The 25882-nt window shown below is 34.5% G+C and overlaps 1 protein-coding gene across 6 annotated transcripts in view; it reads right to left on the bottom strand.

Annotated features, from left to right (window-relative positions):
- SLC4A10 (solute carrier family 4 member 10) overlaps positions 1–25882 on the bottom strand; it is a 295705-nt gene that overhangs the window by 27607 nt on the left and 242216 nt on the right. For all 6 annotated transcript variants that reach the window (XM_041723548.1, XM_041723547.1, XM_041723549.1 and 3 more), the window contains 4 exons: positions 15769–15874; positions 9968–10129; positions 7996–8109; positions 6863–7024 (listed from right to left, as the gene is read on the bottom strand). In XM_041723548.1, the coding sequence (XP_041579482.1) occupies positions 6863–7024; positions 7996–8109; positions 9968–10129; positions 15769–15874 (544 nt within the window). The remainder of the gene's footprint in view (positions 1–6862; positions 7025–7995; positions 8110–9967; positions 10130–15768; positions 15875–25882) is intronic.

Genomic DNA, 25882 nt, shown 5'->3' with positions numbered 1-25882 from the left:
AAAGTCTTATGTTTCTTAAGGACAGGTCCACATGTCATATAATTTCTCAGTATTTTATAGTTTTTAATACAATCATTGGCACACAATAAGCAATCAATAAGGTACAGATTGGCTTTCTTAGAGGTAAATATGCATCATTAAGACATCTTTCAGAATCAGGTTTAAAAAGTAAAATTTAAAATAAATTTAGCCGTTAAATTTGTTATTATGAATATAAGCAGAAATTACCAATTCTTCTAGAGGATTACTTTTGATTTTTTTTTTTTTTACAGGCAGTTTTACCCAACTGCAAGCAGTTTCCAGTTAATATAAAAGCTCATAGAGGGATCCCTGGGTGGCGCAGCGGTTTGGCGCCTGCCTTTGGCCCAGGGCGCGATCCTGGAGACCCGGGATCGAATCCCACATCGGGCTCCCGGTGCATGGAGCCTGCTTCTTCCTCTGCCTGTGTCTCTGCCCCTCTCTCTCTCTCTGTGACTATCATAAATAAATAAAAATTTAAAAAAAAAAAAAAAAAAAAAAAAAAAGCTCATAGAGCCTAGAGTGTGAAACATACTGAGTGTTTGTTACATATTTGACAGTGTTTCTTTTCTGCTATTTTGTGTTGTTAATTATTTTATTAAGAAAAAGTCTTTAAAAAAAAGAAAGAAAAATACTCTTAAAGTCAGTTGTACTTCCTTTCATTTCTGCTTACCCCTGCCAAATTATAAAAGTCCAGAAGACAACAGTGAGGAGAACATGACAGATATCCACAAAAGTACATTTTCCTCCTGTTGTCACCAATTCAGTAGTGTCCTTCCTTGGGTTGGCTTTCATCAGAGCAATATTCCAGTTCACCAGAACACCTAAATTCAAGTTCCCTCACGAATATGACTCTAGAAATTTTTTTTCCAAGTAACTCAGCAAAGATTTTTATTACTGAGAGCTGACAAAGTGATTCTTCTCTTTGGCTGTCATGCCTATCAGCTAATAATCTGGGTACAAAGACCAAGAAGAGAAACACTCTGGTGCCAACTTAACCAAAACAGCATAGGAAGAAGCTTCACCAGGGCCACACTATGGTCTTCTAGTCCTTTTGAATGAACAGTTTGGAAGATGTAGCTGCATCCAACAGAACTCAAATTTTGTCCCTTTAAAGGAGCATGTCTTAACCAGCTAGAGCAGTGTTTTGTCCTAGGGACCCTGGAGTGAGAAAGGTAGAGAATGGCAAGGGACCTAACTACTCAAGCCTCTGCCTCTGAGGGAGTACCATGTGAATGGTGCCCCTCTGGCCTGTTCTGCAAAATTATGCTAAGAAAGAATGGAAGAGGTGCTAGCAGCCATGAGATAAACATCAGAGAAGGGCAGAGGACAGGAGCTGTGAGAGTCTGGCTTGTGCTTTTAGCACACCCTGGACTTGCCCAGGGTCCATCTTCACCTTCGCTTAATAATTTAAGGAAGGCCTTCTTCATGGTAGTGATTTCCTATAGCTCTTACCTAGTCTTTTAAAAATACAATACAAATACGAACAGTGGGATTCTGGATTGCAGGAAGCAGACAACATAATGGCTTCCGAGTGAATAATTTCATTTTTAAATTTATAAAGCTAGATTTGTAAAATATAAGGATCTAATAAAAACAAAATTACAATTTCCCCCTGATTATGTTATGCAGCAATGGGAGCTTCTTAATTTAATGTGAATCAAAGGAAATAAAGCAGTTCTGGCACTTCCACTAATTAATCATCATCATCCTTCTTGCCTTTCATTAAATATCTTAGAACTTGGTCTTTGTACCCAAATTATTAGCTGATAGGCATGACAGCCAAAGGGAAGTATCCCTTTGTCAGAGAGAGAACTCTGTACCTTCTAACATATTTCTGTAGATTTTTTTCTGAAATAAAGACAGAATCAGAGCTTTTATTCTCACTTTCATCCATGAATCACAGGAAATGGACATATGGGAGGAAAAGGGAGCATAGCAACAGGTGATGCTACACCAGACCCCACTAAAACCAACATGCAGCAAGACAAGAGGCCAGCCAAGAGGACCATCTGATACCCAGATGCCACTGCTGAAAAAATTCATTTCAAAGCTTGGCAGCAATTTCCTGCATCTGTCAAGTTAACCACATAAAAGACTATAGATTGACATGAAGAACCAGGCTGACAAAGAGGGCAAAAAAGAACATATCAAATGCCATAATCATCAAGAGAATATGGTGCCAAATGAATGTTGCAAATGCATTCATTTACTCAAGTGATCTGAGATTGTATTGCTGTTTATTAAAAATGATGTCAAAAGAAGCCTGAACTGTCTACAGAAACATGTAGAAAAGCCCACAGTTGTATCTTAACAGAAACTTTCTTTTCTGTAAGATAGTATCTTTCTTTCCACTTTTATAGAATGTGCTTTTTTTTAAAAGCAGTTATTTCTAATGCTTTTCAAAGGGACTCAGCTAACCTATGCCTATCCCACTTTTCTAGGTATAAAACAAAAAGTGCTAGAGAGAGTATGGATCTATACCCATGTATAATATAGTTGATAATTTGCTTTCTCAAATGTTTACATTTGCAGCTTCTATCACTCTTGAATGGCCCAAAAGATCATGAGGTGCAGTGAATTGGAATTTTGCTAATTTGAGCTTTTTCATTCTGAGGGAGGAGCAAGTCACTTAATGAGTTGGGCCAACTTCTTTAGTTCAACACAGCTTTACTGTGTATGTAGTAATACTCTCAAAATGATTAAAAAAAACATTTTTAATGGCATTAAAAAATGCTCTACAAGAAAACAACTAATGCTTTGGTAATGGAAGTGAAGAAAAGGTGAAAATATAAGTTTGGGAGACATCAAAATGATGAATTCCAAGCTGATTTAGATATATGAAATAGATGGGGTCAACCAGGTGCTTGATACAGAAACTAGAAAACATGATTCATTACACTATTTCAGGGCATGATCCAACCAAGGCAAAATGGGTTTTCAAGTGATAAAAAAAAAAAAGTTAGTAAAAGCTGAAAATGTGGTTAACTTGTGATCTGGGGATATACTCAAGAAACACGTTATCTTTTCCTGACAATGTGATTCAAGTCAAAGCCAGGAGACTGTGCAGATATTTGTGAGGCAACAGGTGGGGAGAGCGGCTAAGGAACAAACCGTTAACTCTGAGTCAAGAATGTTCTGAGAAGGCGAGCTTTTGTTGTTGTTAGCAGGAAAACCAGCAGCAGCAGACCACACTATACTGAAGCTTACAGAGGACAATGGTTATAGGCAAAAAAAAAAAAAAGTGCTCAGTATAGATAAAATATGTCTTCACCGGAAGGAATTTGTTTTGCAAACATCCACATCTAAGGAGAAGGATGGCACGTTCAGACTTATAGTGACCAAGAAGAGATTAATTCTTGGGGTGCCTGGGTGGTGCAATTGGTTAAGTGTCTGACTCTTGGTTTTGGCTCAGGTCGTGATCTCAGGGCCAAGGCCCTGCTTTGCAAGCCCTAGTTGGGCTCAATGGGGACTCTGTTTAGGACTCTCTCTTCCTCTCCCTCTGCCCTCCCCTATGTGTTCACTCTCTCGAATAAATAAATCTTTAAAAAATTTTATTTCTACTCATGGCAATATAGCAGAACTTATGATTAAATCACTTGCTCTATTGTTTACTAGATTCAGCTAATTATTAAGGGATAAAATATAAATCTTTTGGTTGCATAGTCATTTATTTGTACAATAAAAAATTAATTGCAAATCATGTAATATATTTTAGTAATACAGCCTCAAGTTTATTTCAGTGACAAAAATATTAAAGGCTTTAATGCTACATTTAATTCTACAAATGCAAGTACTTGAAAAGACTTCTTAAAGAATGTTTTATGGTTTTTTAGCTATTCTGCATGGTATGTAAAGGAAGAAATATAGTTTATTTGTTGATTTAGAGCTTTGGAAAGGCTGTGGATGTCAAGGGCCTACCAGAGGCTCATGAAGACCAAGGAGCAGGTGCTATGTGACTTATAAGGTTGAGAGACCTGGAAAGATCAAGAATACAAAATATCTAACAAGGTTATATCACTCTCAGCAAATCTTTACTGACTTCTGCATTTTGTTTCAGTTTCACTCCATTAATACGTAGGAAAAAATATAATGCCTATATCAGTTTAGCTGATAGTCTTTACAAAGAATAATTTTTAAGTGAAATCAATGGGGTTTCTGCCTAATTATAAAGGCTAAAAACAAAAACAAAAAAATCTAACTTCCTTTGAAAGATAAACAATAATTATATGGCTTCCTTCCTTCCTAAAGTAGGAGCCTTTTAGCTCATTCTGAAACATGTCATATAATGATATATATATATCATTATATAATAAAAATGATAATGCCATTAAAAATGATAATGCAGATTTATATGGTTGGCAATGAATGACTACCATCATAATGCTCTTACTTGAAAAATAATATAGTAACATACATAGTATGAAAACATACTTGGTTATATATCAAAATATTAACAATGTAATCTCTAGGAAATAGAATGTTAGTGTTTTTTGCTTTTGTCTTTTAACTTTTTATATTGCCTAGTTTTTAAACCAAAATAATATATTGCTTTATGAGAAATAAAGAGATGTTTTCAGTTTTAAAAAATAAATTGCTGTCTAGGAAAATATTTTCCTACTTGTTAGAGAAGGAGCAGACTAACAATATTCAATCTAAAATACATACACATGTTTTACAGATCTATTTAATGAACTATAGAACTTTCATAATTAAGTTGTGGTAGTATTTGCTTTTACAGATGACTAATATCTTACAAGCAAATAATATTTTTAAACAATTGTTATTAAATAAGTAGACTATTAAACTTGGAAAGCTGAATTCGTTGTTTTAAGGGCTGTGTATCACTCAAAGTTTCCAACATTAAATGGAGTAGTTCAGCAGTATTTTGGATCCAGCTCACATAGGTTTATGAGAACCAATTTTAATTTTCAAAAAAATTTCCTGCCAATTGATGTCATATTGGTAACTTGAAATGGGCCATGGTGGAAGTATTCATACCATAGAAATCTGCAAACATTATAAATCAGTGTCTCTCTCTCTCTTTTAAATGCAGAGAACTGGTTGTTGGCCATGTACTAGCACACCAACTTGTCTAGTTCTTAAGACGTTTTGAGATATTTTTGTAAAATTACCTACTTTAAAAAATTTCTATTTAAATTTCTGGTTAACATACAGTATCACATTACTTTCAGGTGTATGATAGAGTAATTCCACACTTCCACAACACTCAGTGCTCATGACCTATTTCCCCCATCCCCTCACCCCCATCTACCTCTCCTCTGGTAACCATCAATTGTTCTCTACAATTAAGAGTATGTTTCTTGATTTCTCTCTCTCTCTCTCTCTCTCTCTCTCTCTCTCTCTTCCCCTTTGCTCATTTGCTTTGTTTTTTAAATTCCACATAATTGGGAATTTTACTTGACAAAACCGAAAAGTGAATTAAACAAACTCCTTTCAGAAAAAGTTTTGACATGAGAGACACCTAACTCTGGGAAATGAACAAGGGGTTAGTGGAAGGGGAAGTAGGCGGGGGGTTGGGGTGACTGGGTCATGGGCAATGAGGGGGGCACGTAGCGGGATGAAGCACTGGGTGTTATGCTATATGTTGGCAAATTGAACTCCAATAAAAAAATAAAAAATAAATTAAAAGTTTTGAGTACTTGAGTTACTTTCTGCAAAGAGAATGAAGAACGCTCTTTGTTTTCAAATAGATACACATTCTCTCCAATATATACACAAAATTCCTTTTTAGTAAGATTTATTACAAACAATCGTGTAAGATTTCTTACAAATAATGGTTCAGAGATTGTTTATTTTTTTATTTTTTTTTCAGAGATTGTTTAATCCTTCTAACAAACATACTTATAAATCCTATAAAGCATGATTTCTGTTGCTCTGACCACGAGCCTCTGCATAGAGTTTAAAGAGTATATGAAGATAGCTGGGCATTATTCCATGATACCAGAACAAAGCAATTTGATTACTTGGGCATGTTCTGCTTTTATAAGGATTGATTTGGATTATTTTTGACCATTTATTGATATTGTGGATTTCATTTAACATATTCCTATAAGAGATAGTGACCACATTGAATATCTCATTTCTGAGATATTGCACACCCATGAACAACTTTCATTATTCACAGCTGCAAAAAGGCAGGGTCAGAATATAATAAATAAGATATATCCATATTCATTCTCTTAGCTTATAAAAAAGTCACTGAAATTTGCAATAAAACTCAACAAGGATATCACTTACAAACTATAACCTTTATGGCTGGGTTTTGTTGTCATAGGCATTGTGGACAGAGAAATAACTAAACCAAATGAGAAATACCTGAAGATGTAATTTATTTCAATAATGAATGCAATCTAATAGGCATACTTCGGATCAAAAAGAGAAGTAAAAAAATAAAATAAAATAAAATAAATTTTAAAAATTAAAAAAAAAGAGAGAAGCAGAGGAATCACATTTACAAGACAAATTGGTAAAGCTGCCCTTCACCAGTATGGACTATTATTTTATGAAAATATGTTAAACATGGTAAAGAAAGTTACAACCTCAGCAGAGTATATTATTTTAAGTCCTGGAAGTAAGGTTTTAGAGTTTAGGCTCAGCCAAGTGCTTTAAATACATTAATCAAAAAATTAAAAATTAATTAATTTTAAACTCATTGTAAGACAAGGCATCATAAATATAGACAATAAAAATTGCAACCTTAAAAACGCTATCTTAGTATTTCACTGTACAAATGACTACAGAGTACAGGCAAAGAATAATAACATCCATCGATGTCAGTTAAGGCACAATGATTTACATTAAAATGGATGTTAAAATATACCTTTAGCTTATGTTCTTTTCTGTTGATGATGACAGCTGTAATCTGTTGGTCCATAAAAATAAGAATAGTACAAAGCAGAGCTGGAATAATAGCAGCTATTACTGTCCACCATGGATTTGGACCTAAAGGTGTAACAAACCAGCCACGATCATCTCTGGTAGGCTGTGAGAAATAAAACGATGCATATAGTTAGTAACTGGATTAATGAATACCTAATCAAATTAAGTCTTATAGATGTTGCCAGGAAAGCCCTAATTATAAGTTGATATGCTAAGTGAGATATACCCAATAATAATAGTCGTATTTGCAAAGCATTTGTAAGATGTAAGGCACCAGTCTAAGTACTTTAAGTGTTTTAGCTCATTTTTTTTCTTCACAACACTCTAAAGAAAGTACAGATAATAAAACTGAGGCATAGAGGGGTCCAGTAAATTGCCCAAGGCCCCAAAGGTAGTGGTGGAGACAGAATTTAAACTCTGGCAGACTGACTCAAAAATCTATGTTCTTAATCAGTACCTATAGTAAATAAAATAATATTAACTACTTAAAATTGGCAAATTTATTTACATTTATAAATAGCACATTAACTCTTATTTTAGATGTGTGCACAAGCCATTATGCGAAAATGACAAAAAGACACTCGGTTGTATCAGGAGCTCCGGAAATGGTTCTAAACATTGCTGGTGCCTGAGATGAGGCCCAGAGAAATTCATTTTGTTTCTTTGAGGATCTCCCAGCCATGTTTGACGGGTCAGAAAACTGAAGCTCAAAGAGGTTAAGTAACTAGCCTAACGTTACATACGGACTTAGCAACATGGTCAGAATTCTATTCCAGACCTAATTTTGTGTTTTCTAAGCCCAGTTCACAGTGCAGTTTTGCATCAAGATAATGCATTTTCCTTTAGTTTCCAAATGCTTTCTTATCTTTCAGAAGTGTTGTATGTGGATATTCCTACTGGAAGAATTGACAGGAAATTTTTTCAAGCGGCCTCTAGATCCCATTTCTGTTTTTTTCTCTATTAATCTACCTTCTTATATTTTCATGAAAACCTCAAGTACTAGGATCATAGCCATCATCTAAATGAAGATTAGACCTATAGACAAAGAGATTGTAAATGCTATGATAACTTCACCTTGAAAACACTTGGTACTTGTAGTTTTGGAGATGGGATCCCAATGGCATAGTCAATTAAAACCATACACAGAATTGTAAGAAAGACAGCAAAGTCACTCACTATGGATCGAACCTAAAAATAATGAAAATGCTTGTCACTTAAAGAACTTTAAATAGTAAGGAACACTCAATAACAATCCAGAATCACAATTTATAATCACTTTATGATATAATCAGTTTATGATCATAATATATTTTAAACATACTATAATATTTCCATTATCTCTGTCAGAGCCTGAGTATATATTTATGTATTCTGTTAAGATGGATATGCACCTTATCTTTTTAGAATGAGGTATTATGTAATAACTACAATGATGATTATGCTGTTTTCAGTATTTAAAACATGACTTTATTATGAGCTCAAGTGTGTGAATATTTAAAACACAGAATAAGGTTGCATGGCCAGAATCTGGCTGAATTTTAGGATTCCTTCTCCCACAGGTAACATTTTAATATGATAAACCTAAAGCACAAGAAAAGAATCTGTTTATATCGGAGAAGTATAATATTTTGGTTAGTCTATCTGGGATGTTAAGTATGGCAGCAGGGAACGTATACAACAGAGTGGGGAATTTTAAAAGTTAGTCTGTATAAGCCAGATATTTTTCCTTTTTAAAGAATTTTAATTCCAGCATAATAAACAGAGTGTTATATTGGCTTTAGGTGTTCAATATAGTCATTCAACAATTCCCAATATTCTTTGGTGTTTATCAAGATAAGCGTATGCCAGTTTTTAAAGCCTTCTTTCTTTCTTTCTTTCTTTCTTTCTTTCTTTCTTTCTTTCTTTCTTTCTTCTTTTTTTTTTAAGATTTTATTTATTTATTTGACACAGAGAGAGAGAAAGAGAGAAAGCACAAGCAGAGGGAGTGGCAGGCAGAGGGAGAGGGAGAAGCAGGCTCCCATCAGAGCAGGGAGCCCAACGTGGGGCTCGATCCCAGCACCTGAACTGAAGGCAGACATTTAACCAACTGAGCCACCCAGGTGCCCCATTAAAGCCGTTTTTCATTTATAAAGCCATCTTCAAGAAAAAAAAATCCTTATTACAGTCGTCAACAAGATATAGCTTCTATTAGGATGACTTTATGACACATAAACCCACACAAAATGCGGGAGATTAGTGTTTCAACTTATCAAAAAAAATTTATTAATCAAATTGAGCTTTGAGGGGAAAGGAATTAATTTTCCACCTTACGGAAGGAAGAGGTGACAAAAACAGAAGTTTCCTCTGGAAGAAACAGATCTTAAAACATTTTCTTAGAGTAGAATTTTGATCAAAATCTTTAGTTCATCCCTAAAAAAGCATGTTTTCTTGTTTCTTTTCTTTTTTTTTTCTTTTTCTTTTTTTCTTTTTGGCTGAGTCAGACATTATAGGTGTTACTTTGCAGTGTTAAATATTGAACTAAGCTGTTTCTCTGTTTACTTTCCTCTCCAAATATGCAGATGCAAACGTGGTGGGCTAGGGGGAGGGACTGACACTTTAAAAACGAAAAAGAGAACAGTGTTCCAATGAGTCTTGCAGGGGCTTTCCCAATTAGAGGATGTAACAGTAGCTCCTATGAGGTATCTGTCAGGCTGGAATCGTTCCCACCGTTCACTGGGCAAGAAAGTGACAATCAGGAATGCAGTGTGTGCTTCTGATTTCCAAAAGCATAAGTGGGGAAGTGGGAGTTTATCTTTGGGATCTGAAGTTAGCATAAAAGCATGTGCAGTCCTAGCACCTGAATCATAAAATGCTTTCTCTTCATCTCCCTCATCATCCTTCACCCCTAATGTGGTAGCTCCTTCGCACACAAAAAAAAGCCTTTGAATGGCTCCTTTTATGAAATAGCAATAGCAATCGCTATTTCTTTGGTCTTAAAACACATATGACTCTATAACACATTTTATGTTGGTTTATGTTTTGATCAGAAAAATTCTAGTCTAAGTACCTTGGTTGGAAAATAGCGGCTAGTCTTGAACTGCTTCAGGGTAGCTGACAGAGTAACTGTGGAAAAGAACAGGATCACTGACCAAAATAGAACATCTGGTACATATGGGTGATCGTGGCCACAAGCTCGTCCAACATATTCTCCATGCAGTGATTTGCATTCCTGCCAGAGGAAGTAAAACAAACGGAGCTAGTAAGAAAGAAAAGGACACATTTCTTTCAGAAAACTAACATCTGAAGGACAACTGTAGTTGAGATGCTGAAGTCCTTCATCTATGGTTCTCAGTGATTTAATAGACATCAGAGTGAGCTTTATGAGTTCTATTTGGATTGGTAGTGAGCAATATCAGAGATTTATATTACTATAAAATTGAACATGAACCACTTTTAAAATCTTTGCTTTTTCCAAATTAAGTCTAAATCTATAAAACTAATTCATCTACCAATCAATGTATATCTAACCTAATATCCACTAGATTTATTAAAAATATGACATACTTGATAGTGAATGGTTACTAGGGTCAACACTACGCCCCCAATTAAATATACCATCTTAACTAATTTCCACATTAACCCTATGAAATAGAGAGATGTCGTTATTTCTATTTCATGTCTGAGAGAACAGAAACATAGGGAAGTTAAGTAATTTGCTGCGGCCTCACCATAGGCAATATTATGGTGGAAATATTATTGTGCATTAGAGAACAGTGATTTTGTAGAATTATCTAACCCACAAGCTACCAAGAGAATGAGAAAGGCAACAAGGAAACCATGGTATATTCCCATGAGAATAAAACTGGGAGTCCAAGATGGAGCTCAAATTTATATTACAAAACAAAAGAGAAAGTTACTACATGAGCAAGGCAAAGCTCATATTTACTAGGACTTCTCATTTTTGTTTTTTCCTGGTATATATTTTTATAAGCCCCTGAAGGATCATTCTAATTACTACCTTAGCCATGAGGTGGCAGCAAAGTCAAAAAAATTTCTTTTCTCCAAGAAAAACTGAGCACTTTAAATATAAATATTTTGAAATGAAATAAAAAATTCTTCTAAACTCATTTTAGTTTCTCTTATTTTATACTAGAGATTAGATTACCAAAGTATTACTTTTTTTTCAAAACAGAGAAAATAATGATTTAAGTGGTCCAGTGAGTAGCACTTGACATATTCTGGACCAAACCAGAAATTGAATTGTGCCATGGATACAGAGAGATCTTAGAGGAAAATATGAACTGATGGATTGATCAGCAACAGAGCCTGCCTGATGAACAAAGCCTCAGACCCTGGACTCCTTGTATAGCAGAAAGTAAATACCCTCAAAAGATTTTAGAATAGATCATAGCCATATTTTTATTCAAAAACAAACCAACAACTAGTGAAATCTATTTGGGGCAGCTACCCCTATGGCTAGGATTATTGAAAAATGCTGTTAACTTACCTTAAAATTATCTAAAAGAATTGTCCCCTTTTCTAATCTAGCCCCAAATATCTTCCTTGCTGGCTAAAGTTGAATTCCAATTATCCATATTAAGCTAACACAGAATACAGTAACTTGGTTAATTAAAAGGCCAAACAGACTGCAGTCTCCCAACTATAATTATGGCTTTAATTTTCCTTATCACAAAACTCTTAAAAACATAAAGTATCAAAAGTGAATCCCTATGTTTTTAGTCTTTTCTCTTGCCCCTGTCCAGACATGCTTCTACAGCAATTATTAAGCAAAATAATGGTAAAAGCAGAAAAGCAAAACACAAAGAGGACAGAAGCTCCATTACAAACACAGTATCCATAGATCTGTAGCCATCTTCAGTCTTTTGTACGGATATGAAAGTCTTCTAAATATTCCATGGACTTGGCTGGGCCTTGTTCTCAATTCTTAAGAATATAGATGCCACTTAAAGAATTATTGAACAGTTGTATCACCTATAATAAATTGCCAATAACTCGCCTTGTTACTTTAATTCAAAGCAATTTTGAAAAGTTTTTTTTTTTTTTTCCTTCCTGGAGGGAGGAGCGGGTAATATGTTATTTAAAAAGAAAAACTGTCACCTACAAATCTCTTCATTTATTTTCTGGTTTATACCCCTAACACACACACAGACACACACACATACACATGAGCCAGTCCTGAGATTTAGGAGTGAAAACCAAATATAAATCCTGTTCTCTTTTTTGAATCTAACATATGGTTTCACTTACAAAAATTTAATGATTGTTGACAAACTCATTTCTACCAATTATTCTTCAAACACATTCTAAGTTTCAACAACTTTATAAGTTTGTACAAATTTAGTTTGATAAGAAAATATATTTATCTTGTTAATGAGAATAAGTAATTAAAGTTGGCATTAGTATTTCCCCCTCATATATGTACAAGCTAAATATGTAATTCTAGCACGGAGATAATTGCTAGTAAATTGCATGTGAATATTTTAAACCTTGCCTAGGAATTCCTTGTAATGACTGATTTTGAGATACTGATAAATATATTTATTTATTTATATAAATATATACTTATATAAAAGAAACATATATTCTAGCTTGCCATAAAAGAACTGAGTTGAGCATTACTCACAATAGCCAAAATGTGAAAATAACCTATATGTCTGTTGATGGATGAAAAGATTAAGAAAATGTGGTATAAATATACAATGGAATATCATTTACCCTTAAAAAAGAAGGAAATCCTGTCATTTGCAAAAAACATGAGTGAACTTGAAGGACATTATGCTAAGTGAAATGAGACAGACATGGTAAGACAAATACTTCATGATTTTACTTATATGTGGAATCTAAGAAGTCAACCTCATAGAAGCAAAGAGTAGAGTAGTTTTACCAAGGGCTGGTGGGGATGAAGAAGTTAAAATGGGGAAATATTGGTCAAAGGGTCCAAAGCTTCAGTTATGTGAGATGAGTAACCTTTGAAGACCTAATATGTAACATGATGACTATGATTAATAATATTGTGTTATATAGTTGAAAGTTTGCTAGGACAATAGATCTTAATGGTTCTCATGAAGAAGAAGAAAGAAGAAGAAGAAGAAGAAGAAGAAGAAGAAGAAGAAGAAGAAGAAGAAGAAGAAGAAAAGAAGAAGAAGAAGAAGAAGAAGAAGAAGAAGAAGAAGAAGAAGAAAGAAGAAGAAGAAGAAGAAGAAGAAGAAGAAGAAGAAGAAGAAGAAGAGGAGGAAGAAGGAGGAGGAGGAGGAGGAGGAGGAGGAAGAAGAATAAGAAGAAGAAGGAAAAAAAGGGAAAGGGTGATGGGTATGTTACCTAGCTTACTTGTGGTAATCAACATCATGTTGTTCAACCTCAAATAGATACAATTTTTATTTGTCAAACATACCTCAATAAAGCTGGAAAATAAAATGAACAAAAACAAAACACCTGCATTAAATAGTAAATTTGTGACATGAATTTATTTTTCAAAACAATCATTAAATTTTTATTGAATACTTACTATGCACATAGCAGTGTGGGAGAATCAAAGAAAGCTAAAATTCTTTACCCTTGCTGAGTTAGCAAGGTGTAAATTACAATTCATGAAATACGTAACAATTCAAAAGAACTTTTCAAATGAATAATATGTAAATAAATGTTATATCACCATTTTTATAAAACCAGTTATAATAGCCATTAGCACAATGTTTTATTAATAAAATGCCTTTGGTGATACTGATGATTATGCTGAAAAAACTTCAGCATAATTATTAAAACAAAAAAACTTAATGGTCTTCATTGACTTAAAAATTAAAAGATCTTTTCATTATGTAGCATTCCCTTTGGTGATAAAGGCTATTTCTGGTCAAGACTAGCAATTATCCATTGCAAAAACTGCTTTTAACTAATGAAAAATAATATGAAAATTTCTGCCAGAATGTTAACACCTACTACAGAACGTAAAGAAAAAAACAACAAAACACAGTGCAAGATTTGCTTTGATTGCAAAATATATTTTTTACTGTACTCTACTTGACCTTAAAACTTTTAACATCTAAAATTACTTCATGACTAGCTAGATCAATTGTGCTATGAGTCTCTTAGAAGTTTATTATTCAGGATTTGCCATTACATAGAATAAATATTATTATTTAACAGTAAATTATTAAGGCAGTACATGACACATAGACTAAATTATCATATTAAATAATCTAAAGATGGGATTATTGGGTTTCTGCATTGAAGGGAACACCAAGATGAGGTACACAAGCAAGGGACTCGTTAGACACATTATCTTTATAGTTTACACAAAGGAAATATAAATGGAAGATACACTACAGAATATCAACCATGATCCCATGCCTAAATTCTCAATAACTGTAGCATTCTTTCTTGCTCAACATTTCTTTTATTGGTCCATTTCAATGGCTCTCTGAAGGGAAACAGTCAGGTAATGTTATTTTTCTAGGAACAAATAGAATAGAATAAAAATTATAACAGAAGAAAACAAGAACAAGTGGAAGTCTATTCTAGAGAAAATGATGAGGATAAGGAAAAAGATCATAAAATATAGGTCAAGATAGAATTTTAAACTGAAGGTAAATAATTTGATTTTGATTCTGAAAGAAAACAGTTAATGGGGAAAAATGAGAAAATAACCAATAGATCAAATGCTCTTTGTGATATTTGTAGAAAAAGATCTGTATGTTCCACTAACTGGCTCACTTGCTAAAAAAAACATGTGTTTCATAAAATGAATTTGAACTAGAATTTATGTAGTGGTATGTTGACGGTTATAATGGGACTTGAGCTTATACAGGTGAGTAAAGTGGTAGGAGCATTGGATTATAATGTTTGTAATGAGAATAATTCAGATTCTAATACTTACTAAAGTAGACATTCAATTTCTCCAGTTATGAGATTAGATTGAAAGGAAGGATGCCAATATGGATGGAAAAAGAGGTGCACAAACATTATGAGACTAGGAAGAATGGAGAAATGCAGCTATGAAGAGGGTGAAAAAAGAAATCACAAAACAGAGGAAGCCAAAAGTTTTTAAAAGGTATAGGATTTAACCTTGATAGGTGAAAAAATCTTTGCCATTCCTTTTCTGGAGTGGGAGATAAGAAGAAAATGTAAGAAAGCTCTTCCTGAGGAAGGTGCCACAATTTTGCTTAGTGACTTTTGTTCTTCCTAAAGACTTCAAGATTTACACTAAAATATTAACGAACATCTCCACCTCAGCATATTCCAAACAGCTGGAGCAGTATTACAGAGTGAAGTAAAAGCATTCTGGATTCTTTTTTTTTTTTTTTAAGATTTTATTTATTTATTCATGAGAGACACAGAGAGAGAGAGAGAGAGAGAGAGAGAGAGAGAGAGAGGCAGAGACATAGGCAGAGGGAGAAGCAGGCTCCGTGCAGGGAACTCGATGTGGGACTCGATCCCGGGACTCCAGGATCACTCCTAGACCCAAAGGCAGACACTCAACCACTGGGTCACCCAGGCCTCCTGCATTCTGGATTCCTTACACAGAAGACCCACTTAGTTCTGCCATATGGTTTCTTTTAGGTCAACACCACTCTTACTCAATGTGCCTTGAGTGAATTTAGTCATATTATGACTGCTGTTAGAGTAATTCAGGTCTACTAACTATTAGTAAAACTTAATACTGAAAGAAAACCCCAGTTTTCTAATGAAAACCTGAAAACGAAAGTATAATTAGGACAAAACTATTACTTTTATAATAATTAACCATTCAAAATATTATTGCCTTAGTGGCAATAATTCATTCAAAATGTCAACAAGAGCCCCTATATTAGGAAAATCAAGATAGGACTTACTTTTTAATATTTCACTTACCGATACAGTTAGGTTCTCCCAAATTATGTCAGAGGCAGAAATATTGGACTCCTTCCATTCCTTTAATGTATCATTGCTAGGATTATGTGGTTCTACACAGTTACACCTGAAAAGGCAAAATAGTGTCTTTTGTTAACTAAGTATCTTTTTGTCACTGTACTCAAAATAAATGTGTGATGAGTTCTCTTCCCCAGTTATAACTTTCCATTGTCTGAGAGAAAAGTAGTTACATCATCCTAAACTCCAAGACACAGTTTTTCCAGAAAGCAGGATAGATATATTGTCAAGACATTAGACTACTTTATAGTATTTTCTCTAATAAGACCTGTCTCCCAGTGAGAGGAAATTCTTAAAAGTGTGGGTTAGATCACAAGGCTTCTGGGGCCTTTGAAATTAGGATGCTTCTATCCTTTAGCTTGACAATTTTCTCCTAGTTATGGAAAATACTATAAACATCCAAATCTATTATTATAATTTACTTATTTTATTAATATTAAGAACCATATCAACAGAAGTTGTTCATTTATACTCTGAAGGTCATTTATTGTATTGCTAATTAGGTTGAAGAAAGAACCCTTGGTATCTTAGAATATACTATTCTTTGTGATGAGTGAGAGTGTTATTAAAATAAATAAATAAATAAATAAATAAATAAATAAATAAACAAACACACACAAGCTTTTTGAGTACTTCCTACATGGAAGGTAACATAATGAATGCTGGATGGGCATAAAAGCAAAAAGAAAATGCAAGCATTGGCCGTAGTGGTATTATTATGTAATAGAAAGCAGTTGTTGAGTTCATGGTTCTTTAACTTTAAAAATAAATCAGAAGAATACACAAGCAAAGAGATTATCAACAGATTAATGGTCTTAGATGTTAACTTCAATTTACAAATTCTTTGTTTCCAAAAATTCATTCACAAACTATTTGTCTTTCAGAAAGTATTTTCTTATAGAAGTAGTTTATAAAAATGGTGGTTGGGCTCCCAGATTAACCCATTATATTGCATAACTTAAGAGTTATTTGAACTGCTGTTTTAGTGGCATTAAACTGTAGAATCTGGAATGCCTGGGTAGGATCAGTGGTGAGTGTCTGCCTTTGGCTCAGGGCATGATCCCCGGTCAGGAGATCGAGTCCCACATCAGGCTTCCTGCATGGAACCTGCTTTTCTCTCTGCCTATGTCTCTGCCTCTCTCTCTCTCTGTTTCTCTCATGAATAAATAAATAAAATCTTTAAAAAAATAAATAAACTGTAGAATCTAATTATCATTACTAACATCCTTTCTATAAAACATATCATACTGTTTCTACGTTTCGGAAAATCCCTCTGCCTAAACAACAGTCTCTCTTGTGTCTTCTACATCAGGAATTTGGTCTGCTGTTCTTTACACCATTCATTCATGCTTCAAAGAATATTGTATGTCTATTATTGCAAGAACTCTACTTAACTTGGGCAAAACAAATAAGCATGCTTCCTTCTCTCACTAAGGAAGGTCAGAAGATTCCTTAGCTGGGCTTATTTGGGGCTGAGCCTCTAAGAGGGTAAACGGTTCCAGTGAGAAAGCTGGTGACAAGGGTTTTAAGAGATTGGGATATGGAAACATGAGCTAGCTACTATGGGCAGCTACAGTGAAGTGACCTCCATGGTAGCAAAAGGAAATGCTACAGCAAAAGGGAAACAAAGGAACCTTAGATGCAGTAATGGATATACATTAATGCAATTTATTTAAAACTATAGGTTCCTAAGTCTCAGATTGGCTGTACATAAAGTTCTATTTTTTACTGTCTGCATGGTCATGGGAGGATCATTGAAGCACTCTAAATCTTGATTTCCAACTGCAGTAAAGGACTGTTCAGTAGAATCCCAAAGAGGGTCTGAACTAAGGCAAGGGCTCATACTAAACAAAGAAGTATAAGAAGAGATAACACTGAAAATGTGGAAACTAATTGAGAGTCTGACTATATATATGTATATGCACACACGCACACATACACTTGATTTCAGAAATCTTCGCTCTACTACTGCACACTAATACATCCCTTTTCCAGTGAAGTTAAATTCCCTCCATCAAAAAGGTTAGAGTCCCCTGGAATCTCTAGTCAGGCTGATTAGTAAGGTCTGCTACTGTACAAAGTCAGTCCATAAAGACTAGGAGATGTAGATGTTATTTCAAATGTGCCAACTCCACCACAAAGTAATAAGACACATGAAGAAACAGGGAAACATGGCCTATATAAAAGAGCAAAATCAATCTCCAGAAACTTGTCTTAAAGAAATGGAGGTATATGAATTACTTGACATAAAATTAAAATAACCATCATAAAGATACTTAAAGAGCTCAAGAAAACAATGCACAAATAAAATGTGAATATCAACAAAGAGATAGAAAATACTAAGAAGAACCAAACAGAAATTTTGGTGTTGAAAAATACAATAACTAGACTGAAAAATTCTCTAGAGCAGTTCAACATTAGGCTCACACAAGCAGAAGAAAGAATCCATGAATACAAAGACAAATCATTTGAAATTTTCCCGTCAGAAAAACAGAAAGAAAAAAAAATGAAAAGGAATGAAGAAAGCCTAAGAAATGTATTAAATGCCATCAAATAGGCCAATATATACACTACAGAAGTCCCAGGAGAAAAAGAAAGAGAATAAGGAATGAAAAGTTCACTTAATGAAAGAGGAAGGAAACTGACATCCAGATTTAAGAAGCCCACAGAACTCCAACCACAGTGAATTCAAAGAAATACACACTAAGCACATTATGAGTAACCCGTCAAAAGTCAAAGACAGAGAATTCAGAAAGCAGCAAGAGAAAAACAATTCACCATGTGTAAGAGAACCCCCATTATACTTTCGGTGGATTTTTCAGCAAGAACTTTGTAGGCCAAAAGGGAGTAGGATGACACATTCAAAATGCTGAAGGGGAAAACTACTAACAAAGAATGCTATGTCTGTAAAAACTGTTGTTCAAAAATAAAGAAGAAATAAAACCTTTCTAGACCTGGAAGAAAAAAAAAGCTGAGAAAGTTCATCACCACTAGACCTGCTTTGCGAGAAATGCTAAAGGAAATTCTTCAAGCTGTAACACACAAACCCTGACTAGCAACACAAAAGCATATGAAAATATGCTTGCTAGTAAAGATAAATATACAGACAAAAATAATACTGTAATGAAGGTGTGTAAAAAATCACTTTTAATCCTGGTATAAAATTCTGGAATAAAAAAAATTTTAATTACTATCACTATAAAATATGTTAATGGATACATGATAGAAAAAATGTAGTTGTGACATCAGTAATATAAAGTGTGTAAAGGGGAGAAAGTAAAAGTGAAAAGTATTTATGTGCAATTAAATTTATCAGTTTATTAATAGATTGTTATAAATATAAGATGCTTTATTTAAGTCTCCATGGTACCACGAAGAAAATAGCTGTAAAACAAACACAAAACTGCGAAGGAATCAATGTCACTACAAACCACCCCCCACCCAGAAAAGAAAGAAAGAAAAAGTTTAAAAGAGGGATAAAAACCTATAGGACAGAAAGCAAATAACAAAATGGAATAGTAAATCCTTCCCTACCAAGAACTGCTTAAATGCAAATGGATTCAACTCCCCAGTCAAAAGGCATGGTATAGATGAATGGATTAGAAAAAAATCCACTAATATGCCTAGAATAAATTTTTTGTTTAAGGATACACATAGGTTGAAAGTTAAACAATAGAAAAAAGATATTCAATGCAAACAGTAACCCAAAGAGCAGGGAAAGGGGCATAATTATAACATATAAAATGCACTTTCTTAAAGATTTTATTTATTTATTTGAGAGAGAGACAGAAAGAGCATGAATGGAGGGTGGAGGGAGCAAAGGGAGAGAAATAAGCAGACTTCCTGCTAAGAGCAAGGAGCCAGACATGAGGTTTGATCCCAGAACTCTGGGATCACATGAGCTAAAGGCAGATGTTAAGAACTGAGCCACCCAGGCACTTGATAAAATACACTTCAAGTCAAATATTATAAAGAGACAAAGAAGGACATAGTATAATGATGAAAGGGTCAATTCACCGAAAAGATATAACAATTAAAAATGAATATGCACCTATCAGCAGAGCACTGAAACATAGAAACACAGACAGAATGAAAGGAAAAGACAAATAGTGACAAACAACATTAGATTTACAGTACCTTAATTAATTAATTTATAATTATGTTTAAATTTTTTAATTAAACATTTTATTTTTTTAATTTCAGTGTAATTAACATACAGTGTTATATTAGTTTCGGGTGTACAATGTACTGATTCAACAATTCTATCCATTATTTAGTACTCATCATGAGGCATATACTCTTTAATCCTCATCACTTATTTCACCTAGCCCCTAAACCCACCTCCCCTCTGATAACCCTCAGTATGTTCTCTATAGTTAAAAGACTTTCTTGATTTCCCTCCCTCTCTCTCTCTTTCTCTCTCTCTCTCTCACTCTTTTTTCCCATTTGCTCATTTGTTTTATTTCTTAAATTCTCAATACCTCACTTTAAATAATGGATAGTATCCAGACAGAAGAGAAATAAGGAAACAGAAGACTTGAGCAACACTATAGATCAAATGAACCTAACAGCATATACAGAACATTTCAGCCAACAGCAACAGAATATAGTTTTCTCAAGCACATACAGGACATTCTCCAGAAGAGATTGCATGTCAGGTCACAAAACTAGTCCTAACAAAATTAAAAAGACTGAAATCATACTAAATATATTTTCTAACCACAATGCAATGAAACCAGAAAACAGTAAGAGAATGAAAACTGGAAAGTTCACAAATACATGGAAATGAAACAACACATTCTTGAAGAACCAGTGAGTCAAAGAAGATATCAAAAAAAAAAATTAGAAAATATCTTGAGACAAATGAAAATGAAAACACAACATAATAAGACTTAGGATCCAGCAAAAGCAGTATTAAGAGGGAAGTTTATAGCATTCAATTCCTACATCAAAAATGAGGAAAAATCTAGGATAAACAACCTAATTTTAAACCACAAGGTTTAGAAAAAGAGTATTAGAAGGTTTAGAAAAAGGTTTAGAAAAAGGAATTAGAAAAAGAGTAAACTAAGCCCAAAATTAGCAGAAGAAAGGAAATAGTTAAAATCAGAGCAGAAATAAATGAAACAGACTAGAAAAACAATAGGAAAGATCAATGAAATGGAGTTTGTGTTTTGAAAGATCAATAAAATTGACAAACTTGTAGCTAGACTAAGAAAAAAAGAGAAGACTCAAAATTGAAAATGAAGGAGGTGGTATTACAACTGATGCTACCAAAATTAAAAGAGTTATTAAGAGATTACTATGAGCAATTATATGCCAACAAATTGGATAACCTAGAAGAAATGGACAAATTACTAGAAACAGGAAATGTAGCAAAATTGAAATATGAAAAAATAGAAATTCTGAATAGACCTATAACAAGTAAGGAGATTGAATCAGTATTTTTAAAAGTCCCAGAAAAGAAAAGCCCATGATCATATGGCTTCACTGGTCAATTCTATCAAACATTTAGAGAAGAATTGATGTCAATCCTTTTCAAACCCTTTCACAAAGCTGATGAGGAAGAAGCACTTCCAAATTCATTTTATGGGGACAGCATTACCCTGATACTGATGCCAGAAAAATATACTATAAAGAAGAAAAATTGCGGGATCCCTGGGTGGTGCAGCGGTTTAGCGCCTGCCTTTGGCCCAGGGCGCTATCCTGGAGACCCGGGATCGAATCCCACATCAGGCTCCCGGTGCATGGAGCCTGCTTCTCCCTCTGCCTGTGTCTCTGCCTCTCTCTCTCTCTCTGTGAATATCATAAATAAATAAAAAATTTTAAAAAAAGAAGAAAAATTGCAAGCCCATAGTCTCTGATGTATATTTATTCAAAAACCCCCACTAAAATAATAGCAAATCAAATATAACAGCACATTAAAAGGCTCCCACATCATGAAATTTATCCCTGAAATGCAAGGGTGATACAACATACAAAATATCAATCAGTGTAATATACCACATTAATAGAATACCACATTAATAAAAGATAAAAATCACAGGATTGTCTTATTAGATGCATAAAACACATTTGACAAACTCAATACCCTTTCATGATAAAAAAAAAACACTCATGAAACAAGGAATAGAAGGAAATTATCTCAATATAATAAAAAATACATATATATGGCAAGCCCACAGCTAACATCCTAATCAATAGGGAAAAACCAAAAGCTTCTCCTCCAAGATCAAGAACAAGACAAGGATGACCACTCCTGCCATTTTAATTAAACATAGTATTGGAAGTCCTAGCTAGAGTAATTAGATAAGAAAAAGAAATAAAAGGCATACAAACTGGAAAAGAAGTAAAATTATCTTTTTGCAGATGACATAATCTTATATGTAGAAAACTATAAAGATACTACACATAAAAATCTGTTAGAAGTACTAAATTAATTAAGCAATATTGTAGGATAAAAAATCAACATATAAAACTCAGTTGAACTTCCATAAACTAGTAAACAATCCAAAAAGAAAATTAAGAAAATAACTGTATTTATAATAGCATTAAAAAGAATAAAATACTTAGGAATAAATGTAACTAAAGATATGAAAGATGAACATTTAAAATTACAAAACATTGCTGAAAGAAGGTAAAGACATGAATGACAAGCTATACATGTGTTCATGGATTGAAGATTTAATGTTGTTCAAATGCCCATATTAGAAGAACGAGTGAGTGACATAGAAGACAAGTTGATGGCAAAGAGGGAAACTGAGGAAAAAAGAGACAAGCAATTAAAAGATCATGAGGATAGATTAAGGGAAATAAATGACAGCCTGAGGAAGAAAAACCTACGTTTAATTGGGGTTCCTGAGGGCGCCGAAAGGGCCAGAGGGCCAGAATATGTATTTGAACAAATCCTAGCTGAAAACTTTCCTAATCTGGGAAGGGAAACAGGCATTCAGATCCAGGAAATAGAGAGATCCCCCCCTAAAATCAACAAAAACCGTTCAACACCTCAACATTTAATAGTGAAGCTTGCAAATTCCAAAGATAAGGAGAAGATCCTTAAAGCAGCAAGAGAAAAAAAGTCCCTGACTTTTATGGGGAGGAATATTAGGGTAACAGCAGACCTCTCCACAGAGACCTGGCAGGCCAGAAAGGGCTGGCAGGATATATTCAGGGTCCTAAATGAAAAGAACATGCAACCAAGAATTCTTTATCCAGCAAGGCTTTCATTCAAAATGGAAGGAGAGATAAAGAGCTTCCAAGACAGGCAGGAACTGAAAGAATATGTAACCTCCAAACCAGCTCTGCAAGAAATTTTAAGGGGGACTCTTAAAATTCCCCTTTAAGAAGAAGTTCAGTGGAACAATCCACAAAAACAAGGACTGAATAGATATGATGACACTAAACTCATATCTATCAATAGTAACTCTGAACGTGAACGGGCTTAATGACCCCATCAAAAGGCGCAGGGTTTCAGACTGGATAAAAAAGCAGGACCCATCTATTTGCTGTCTACAAGAGACTCATTTTAGACAGAAGGACACCTCCAACCTGAAAATAAAAGATTGGAGAACCATTTACCATTCAAATGGTCCTCAAAAGAAAGCAGGGGTTGCCATCCTTATATCAGATATATTAAAATTTACCCCAAAGACTATAGTGAGAGATGAAGAGGGACACTATCTCATACTCAAAGGATCTATCCAACAAGAGGACTTAACAATCCTCAATATATATGCCCCGAATGTGGGAGCTGCCAAATATTTAAACAAATTAATAACCAAACTCAAGAAATACCTTGATAATAATACACTTATACTTGGTGACTTCAATCTAGCTCTTTCTACCCTGGATAGGTCTTCTAAGCACAACATCTCCAAAGAAACGAGAGCTTTAAATGATACACTGGACCAGATGGATTTCACAGATATCTACAGAACTTTACATCCAAACTCAACTGAATACACATTCTTCTCAAGTGCACATGGAACTTTCTCCAGAATAGACCACATACTGGGTCACAAATCGGGTCTGAACCGATACCAAAAGTTTGGGATAGTCCCCTGTATATTCTCAGACCATAATGCCTTGAAATTAGAACTTAATCACAACAAGAAGTTTGGAAGGACCACAAACACGTGGAGGTTAAGGACCATCCTGCTAAAAGATGAAAAGGTCAACCAGGAAATTAAGGAAGAATTAAAAAGATTCATGGAAACTAATGAGAATGAAGATACAACCGTTCAAAATCTTTGGGACGCAGCAAAAGCAGTCCTGAGGGGGAAATACATCGCAATACAAGCATCCATTCAAAAACTGGAAAGATCTCAAATTCAAAAGCTCACCTTACACATAAAGGAACTAGAGAAAAAGCAACAAATAGACCCCACCCCCAGCAGAAGAAGACAGTTAATTAAAATTCGAGCAGAACTAAATGATATCGAGACCAAAAGAACTGTGGAACAGATCAACAGAACCAGTAGTTGGTTCTTCGAAAGAATTAATAAGATAGATAAACCATTAGCCAACCTTATTAAAAAGAAGAGAGAGAAGACTCAAATTAATAAAATCATGAATGAGAAAGGAGAGATCACTACCAACACCAAGGAAATACAAACGATTTTAAAAACATATTATGAACAGCTGTACACCAATAAATTAGGAAATCTAGAAGAAATGGACGCATTCCTGGAAAGCCACAAACTACCAAAACTGGAGCAGGAAGAAATAGAAAACCTGAACAGGCCAATAACCAGGGAGGAAATTGAAGCAGTCATCAAAAACCTCCCAAGACACAAGAGTCCAGGGCCAGATGGCTTCCCAGGGGAATTCTATCAAACGTTTAAAGAAGAAATCATACCTATTCTCCTAAAGCTGTTTGGAAAGATAGAAAGAGATGGAGTACTTCCAAATTCGTTCTACGAGGCCAGCATCACCTTAATTCCGAAACCAGACAAAGACCCCACCAAAAAGGAAAATTATAGACCAATATCCCTGATGAACATGGATGCAAAAATTCTCAACAAGATACTAGCCAATAGGATCCAACAACACATTAAGAAAATTATTCACCATGACCAAGTAGGATTTATCCCTGGGACACAAGGCTGGTTCAACACTCGTAAAACCATCAATGTGATTCATCATATCAGCAAGAGAAAAACCAAGAACCATATGATCCTCTCATTAGATGCAGAGAAAGCATTTGAAAAAATACAGCATCCATTCCTGATCAAAACCCTTCAGAGTGTTGGGATAGAGGGAACTTTCCTCGACATCTTAAAAGCCATTTACGAAAAGCCCACAGCAAATATCATTCTCCATGGGGAAGCACTGGGAGCCTTTCCCCTAAGATCAGGAACAAGACAGGGATGTCCACTCTCACCACTGCTGTTCAACATAGTTCTGGAAGTCCTCGCCTCAGCAATCAGACAACAAAAAGACATTAAAGGCATTCAAATTGGCAAAGAAGAAGTCAAACTCTCCCTCTTCGCCGATGACATGATACTCTACATAGAAAACCCAAAAGCCTCCACCCCAAGATTGCTAGAACTCATACAGCAATTTGGTAGCGTGGCAGGATACAAAATCAATGCCCAGAAATCAATGGCATTTCTATACACTAACAATGAGACTGAAGAAAGAGAAATTAAGGAGTCACTCCCATTTACAATTGCACCCAAAAGCATAAGATACCTAGGAATAAACCTAACCAAAGAGGTAAAGGATCTATACCCTAAAAACTATAGAATACTTCTGAAAGAAATTGAGGAAGACACAAAGAGATGGAAAAATATTCCATGCTCATGGATTGGCAGAATTAATATTGTAAAAATGTCAATGTTACCCAGGGCAATTTACACGTTTAATGCAATCCATATCAAGATACCATGGACTTTCTTCAGAGAGTTAGAACAAATTATTTTAAGATTTGTGTGGAATCAGAAAAGACCCCGAATAGCCAGGGGAATTTTAAAAAAGAAAACCATAGCTGGGGGCATCACAATGCCAGATTTCAGGTTGTACTACAAAGCTGTGGTCACCAAGACAGTGTGGTACTGGC

This window comes from Vulpes lagopus, chromosome 11, assembly GCF_018345385.1.
Source record: "Vulpes lagopus strain Blue_001 chromosome 11, ASM1834538v1, whole genome shotgun sequence".
NCBI lineage: Eukaryota > Metazoa > Chordata > Mammalia > Carnivora > Canidae > Vulpes > Vulpes lagopus.
The sequence above is the reverse complement of the archived record's forward strand: the minus strand, read 5'-3'. Positions and strand labels throughout refer to the sequence as shown.